At 38.2% G+C, this 6803-nt stretch overlaps 1 protein-coding gene across 1 annotated transcript in view; it reads right to left on the reverse strand.

Moving 5' to 3' along the window:
* Window positions 1-6534, reverse strand: part of WASF1 (WAS protein family, member 1) — a 31873-nt gene extending 25339 nt beyond the window's left edge. The window contains exon 1 of the mRNA XM_008936513.1: window positions 6402-6534. Coding sequence (XP_008934761.1) covers window positions 6402-6534 — 133 coding nt within the window. The remainder of the gene's footprint in view (window positions 1-6401) is intronic.
* Window positions 6535-6803: the final 269 nt, after the last annotated feature.

Raw genomic sequence — 6803 nt, forward strand, 5'->3', positions numbered from 1 at the left:
AGTTCTACTGCACAATCTCTTCCCAATATACCTACACTATGCAAAATTACATTATTCACTACTGAATAGTTCCTTCCTATATAATATAGTGGACATATTAGAATATTTTTTCTTCATAGATATATTTTATATAGAATATAAATATATTTTAGAGAGATATAGATATATTCTATAGAGACATATCATTTCTTTATAGATACATAATTTATTCTTTCTCTTCATCATAATTAACCACATAAGCCACTAACAATATATAACCACGGTCCCAGTAAAGCAAACCAAGAAAGTTACACTACATCTATTAATACACTTTTCCTCCTCTGTTAAATTCTGACACAATTTAATATATCCATTGCCTGTTGATTCAATTTCACATCCTCACTACTTTAATTTTATTTAATCAAATGTTTTAACAAAAATTGTGGTGCATCTGAGTTTCACTTGAAACCCTAGGCTTGTTTCTCATCAGGATCACTTCAATCTCACAGCTCAGTGGCTAGGAGAAGGACTAAAAACTAGGGGACTGAACTGTCTCCTAGGCTTGGAGATAAGAACCTTGGTAGATCCTTGAGAACTTTAGTGGCTATGGCTCAGCAAGCTCTGAAAAATGATGTACTAAATATAGTTCAGTGGTGTTAATTAGGAGTCTGTAATTATGAAGATGTAAGGGCACTCCACAAGGACTGGATTCACAGTACTGAAGAGACAATGTGGTTCCTTTAGCTACCAAAACTAAGCCATGCATTTATTAGACAACCTGACCATGGTATCAAAAGTAAGAAATAAATGCTGTTAAGGGCCACCTCTGGAGCAGGTCTGATGCTTCTTACAGACATCCAAGAAGAAAAAGTCAGTCTTGAAAAATCTATAGTCATGGAGGTCTGAGATACCATTTCTTATCTCCCACCTAGGACATTATCAAGTAAATTGGCTGAGATTGTCCATTAGGTATTCAGAAATCTGTGAAAAAAACTGCTGAGCACTGAACCTGATGTTGAAGACACCAGTCCTAAAGACCATTTCACAGGGAAGTCTTGCTCTTTTTTTTTTTTTTTTTTTTTTTTTTTTTTTTTTTAAATAACACCTGAATTCACTGTTCTACATAGGCAAGGAATTAACAACAGGTAGGATTTTTTTCTGCTAACACACAGTTGTTTTCCATAAGAAATTACTGACCATTTCCTCATTCCCTTCATTATCATTAGATGTGGACATGAAATAGCATTGCACTGCCAATACTGCCACTGTTGGGGAGATAACACCAATAAATTAGTAGTCTTTGAGAGGTTGGTGGTCTCTGAAAAGCTGAGTAAGCCTTTAAAGTCCATCAGTTCCCTTACTCCTTGTACATAATAACACTTTCTCTAGTGTTCCCTGGCAATTATACTAGTAATGAAATAAAAGGGGTGACTAATGAAGAAAATTCACAAGACAATACTGAATATGCTTGTGAACACAGTGAAAAGGAGGATTCCCAGGGCAGGACATGACACAGGGATTCTGCTGGTTCTGGAATACTGACTAAAGCTCTATCTGCAGATCTACAGAGACCAAACTCCAAACACGTAACATGGAGGCCTCATGATGTGCTTCAGATGTTGTCCAGACAGGATGAAGAGAGAGAGGCTTGTCTTTGAGCTGAAAAGGACTGGTTCTAAAGATTAGGTACTGCCCAGACACCTTGCTGCTAAGTATTTCTGGAGACACATTTCCCACTTATTGAGTGTTAACGCCTTAAGCCATGGCAAAATGAAGGTTTTCCCGAGGTGAGAAAATTTCTCTCACAAGATAAGCAATGTTTAAAACCCTCTAGGGGATGGCATGGTGAGGGAAAAAAAAAAGTTACAACTGTCTTAAGAGGGCAAAAAAACCAGAAGAAATAATATGCTCAAAAGTCAGGGTTTCACTCCTGGAAACTAACAAATAACAGGTGAGAAAAAGACATAACTAACTAGAACAACTTGGTAAAAACAGGGAACAGTACAAAGAAGAGACAGGAAGAGGGGAAAGGCTACTGCAGGTTCAATGTTAACTGAAAACTGTTTTCACTAATATAAAAGGCACTCCAGCTTAGCGAACAGTTATGCAGCATTCTTTCTCTTTATACAGATGTAGAATGAAGAAAAGGGAAATGACATCTTGCTATGATTAAATATAAGTTCTGGTATGAATGCCTACAATATAAATATTCATTAAAGGAACACAGTCAAAAGGAGAAATGTTCTCCTTCCCAGATGGAGGAGTCAGACACCAGGGCCAAGAACAAACCCTGTCAGTTAGGCTTCTTATGTGGTACTATGGATCTGTGTGCAGGGAACAGATGAAAAAAAGGAAAAACAAGATTGGTCAATAGCTGTGAACAAAATGAGGAGGTTATGTGCACACAATAGAACTATTTATCCATCTTCTAACAATGGCACAGCTGCCTGGTGCTATCAGTTGTGTTTCACATATGCTAGAATGTTATGGCCTGACAAACCCCAACATACGCCAGCTCAGGCAGTACTGGAGTACCAATTGTATCTGCAATACTGCTGAAAAAAAATACGTAGGCACTTTTCCAAAGCAGATACAGTCAGAAAGCAAGAAATACAGGGAAGAATGGCAAGAAAACTAAAACAGCTGTTGCTGTTGTCCAGAGAGTTTCTGTTGCCACAGTGCTAAGAAAAACTGTCAGAAGACAGATCCTTTCATGAAGTTAAGACTGGGAATAGATGCAAGGAAAAAAAAATAAATTACTCACTTGCAATTTTGTATGTTGTATCAAGACAGGCTGATGCGTTTTCATGCTCCAGGGAGAAAGGCAAGGACTATCACTCAAAGCAGAAGTAAGTATTTTGTCCTTTCATCACTACTTCTTTCAAAGGTCAAAAAAATTTCTCAAGCTAACAATTAAAAGCAACACATCAAATAAACCATAAAAGGACTGAGAACTTGCATGGAGATACACAGCAGGTATTGCTGACATAGTGAGGAAAAGCTCTTTTCATTTCATATTAAAACACAGGAAGAAAGTATTCCTATTTTTTAATAGGTATTGTTTCTGCATGTGTGTTCTACTTCCACATAGTATCCAAGGTCACAGAATCACAGAATGGTAGGGGTTGGAAGGGACCTCTGGGGATTGTCTAGTCCAGCCACCCTGCTAAAGTAGGTACACGAAAAGCAGGTTTCACAAGACCACGTCCAGGTTTGCTTTGACTGTCTCCAGGGAAGGAGACTCCACAACCTCTCTGGGTAGCCTGTTCCAGAGTTCTGTCAGCCTCAAAGTAAAGTTCTTCCTTATGTTCAGCAAGCCTGCTGAGGGTACACTCTGTCCCTTCACCCAGGTCACTGATGAATACACTGAACAAGACTGGACCCAGTACTGGCCCCTGGGGAACACTGCCAGCTACAGGCCTCCAGCTGGACTCTGTGTGACTGACCACAACCTTCCGACCTCTGTCATTCAGCCAGTTCTCAATCCACCCCAAAGATCACAGAAGCACAGTCCAGTTCAGGTTGAAAGGTCCTCTAGGAGTCACCTAGTCCAGCACTGCTCAGAGCAGTTCCACTTAGATCCAGCTGCTTGACTAACCCAGTCAAGTTATTAGCTAATCTAATCTAATGACATACATGATAAAACTCTACACAATTTTTCTAAATAATAATTTTGGTACTGTTTAAAGTACCAGAGGCTCTAATTCTACCACTGTGCTCTTCATCCATATTGTATCAGAAGCAAGGTTAAGAATGGCTGCTCATGAGTCATAATGGCAGGAGACCAATCCTCTATTTGAGGGCAGGTAACTGAAGCAGAAATGACTACGTGCTAATTGTGATTTTCATAAAATTGCATAACTTTACCACCAAAAGCAAAAGCAGCTTGGTTTAAAGCAAATGGAACCCTACCAGAACACTCAGTTTCCGCTTTCAGAGTGAAGCCTCCTTTGGTCTACAACCTAAAGGCTGATTCTCAAACCTACACATCATGCACAGAAAACAAAAAGGGAAAGACTGCGGAGAAGCTGGTTGCCAGGGGACGGCTGCAAAACCATGCCTGCTGGCTATGACTCACAGGCAACTACTAAAATTTATCTGCCTGTCAGCTGCCCTCACTGTACACTGGTAACAGTGACACACCAAGTGAAGATTCATTATTTGGGTCTGAGCACAAAATGCCTATGCCAGAACTCCCAAATCTTTTGAATTTGTACTGCTACTAGCACAAGCAGGCAGGAAAGCTAAAAGAATTCTGAACAAAATACTTCTGTGAGTACTCAATGTTGTAGCATGACCTCTATTTTTATAGAGCAATCCTTAATGTTGCTGAGAAATAAGGTTTATTTTGCAAAATATTTATTTGTAGGAAAATAAAAGGGGGTTTTGTTGAAAACATACACAATACAAACCAAAAAGTTACTTCAGTTGGCACAAATACTGCCCACAGAAAACCTACAAATACCATGATGCTATTTGGAGGGAAAAACAAAAGACTGAAGTAACGGGTCCTGCTCATCAGTGTTTAACTTGTACAAAAATCTGAATTACCTATTTTGGGCTTGCTGTTGGAGAGCAAACTAGTGCATTTTCCCTCCTCTTTTACCTTCCTTGTCATTCCCAACATTGTGTGCCTTTTTGAGCACTGATGAGTCATAAGTTCATGACAGAAAATCCTCTCAAGTGAAACAAGCTAATTTAGGCCTCATCCCTATGTATGCACACTTAGAACCACATTCCTTTTACAGAGAAGGAGTTCACATGATTACGGTTACACTCCTTTGAAAGCACCTCTCTAGCTGTGCTATATATTAGGCAAGCCACCTAACAAATGTGGGGGCATACAATGGACATTCTTCAGTACATGTTTTCTCCCTTAATTGAACTCTTTCTATTCTACTATTGCTTCATCCTGACCTCCTCCTGAGCAGTTACAGAATCATAGAATATTTTGGGTTGGAAGGTGCCTTTAAAGGTCATCTAGTCCAACCCCCTTGCAGTGAGCCCCATCCAACTAACCTTGGATGTTTCCAGAGATGCGTTTTTTACCACCACCAGTTGTACACACAAAGTCAGGCACAAGATCTTTATACCAAGAAAATAAGTACTGGGACCACAATGTTGAGTTAGAAGTTGGTGTTCTTTAAAACTGAAAATCCAGGTGGTTTGCTGTAGGATTTTTTGTTTATAAGGTCAAACGAAACTTCCAAATGAAAATATCAAACGTAAATTTGGTACGCCACCTATGAAAGGAAATTCCCGTAGATGGAGTATATAATCCAAGGGCTTTTGGCACAATGAAGCAAGACCACAGACAATGATCCTATAATGCATCCTAATCTGATATGTTCCTGGTTCACTGTCTGGTTCACTGTAAAGAGTTTGAATAGTTATTTTCCTTGCTGTTGCAGCAGCTATACTAATAATGTTCATAGTTATGTGCTGTAAGCATTCCTGTCTCAACTGCATAATTCAGTGCTCTCAATTAGAGTCTTCAACTGAATAGCACCCCAACAGCTTTGAAAGGCTGCCAAAACAGAGTCACCATACAGCAAACCATCAAACCAATGGCTAAATCAATCTAATTAACAAATTAGGCTACATCACCTATGACCCTAAGATATTAACAGAACTGAAAGGCTTTTCACATTGTAGATGTATATACATGCACATTTTAATATTTAATGTATTGGTAGTCTGAATAACATCCTAGTGTTTAAAAAGCACCTGTAGTACTGGAAATTCAAAATGCTATCATGCTGGTTCATCTGACAATTTTTCAAAGTTGCTGTAATTTAAAGAAAAAACAACCCAGAAATCAGCCTTTTCAGAAAAACTTCTTCAGAGTTCTAGAGCTTGAGAAGTATTCACTCCTCCCAAAAGCACCAAAGGAAAAATTGTTAGTAGAAGGGAGAAGGAAGAAAAATCTTTAGGCGTTTGAAATACTATGTAATAATTACATATCTGTGTTTATTATTTTAAAAGGCAGCTACTTTTTTTCTCCTGAATGACCACAACATGATCAAGGATTTAGGTTGAGAGCATTAATTAACCAGTGATATATTCCTCATTATGTCATATTCCCTACTCAAGAATTACTAAAGTTAGCAATAACTGACTTCATTAAATAACAAGTATTTTTTTCTGTCATGTTCCACAGGTAAGACAAATACATGGCTGAACATTTTTAAGACATGCTGCTGGAAAAATCCCCAGCTTTCCTTCACAGAAGTCCATGCTAGTCACTAGCCACAAAAGGGAGTACATTCAAGGCTTAGTCACAATTTTCTACTGAGAATTTGCAAGGTTTCCCTCCTTCAACCACAAAAAGTGTGGTTGTATTTCTATAATATGTATATTAAAGAAATGTAATGTATATTTATATAATAAAATATATTAGCTCATTAGGACAATGTACTTACTTAGGCTACTCAGCTGTCTGATTATATTTGCCAAGGAGATATTTGTGACACATTCCAACTCATTCTTGATACCTCGGGGCAGAGCTGTGTGGCACAGATGCCTGGGGTCTATGTTCCTTTTTACCAGTGGCATTCTGAAATGTATCAGAGGACCAGCAAACCTGTAAAGAAAGAAGATAAAATACTGTTATAAGCTTAATTATATTTTAAATTCCAATTATGTCTAAAGTTAAATTGTCTAATCCTAACAAGATAAAAATACCTCCATCGTATGGATGGAATTCATTGCTCTGTGAGTACATAAATCTTTTCTTCTTTCCCCAGTGAAAGACTATTTTATTCTCTTTCTTTAAACCTTTACCTAAATCAGATGCCAGTGAAGTGACAAATAATTTTTTACAG

The sequence above is a fragment of the Merops nubicus genome, unplaced genomic scaffold, assembly GCF_000691845.1.
Source record: "Merops nubicus isolate BGI_N331 unplaced genomic scaffold, ASM69184v1 scaffold7263, whole genome shotgun sequence".
Classification (NCBI taxonomy): domain Eukaryota; kingdom Metazoa; phylum Chordata; class Aves; order Coraciiformes; family Meropidae; genus Merops; species Merops nubicus.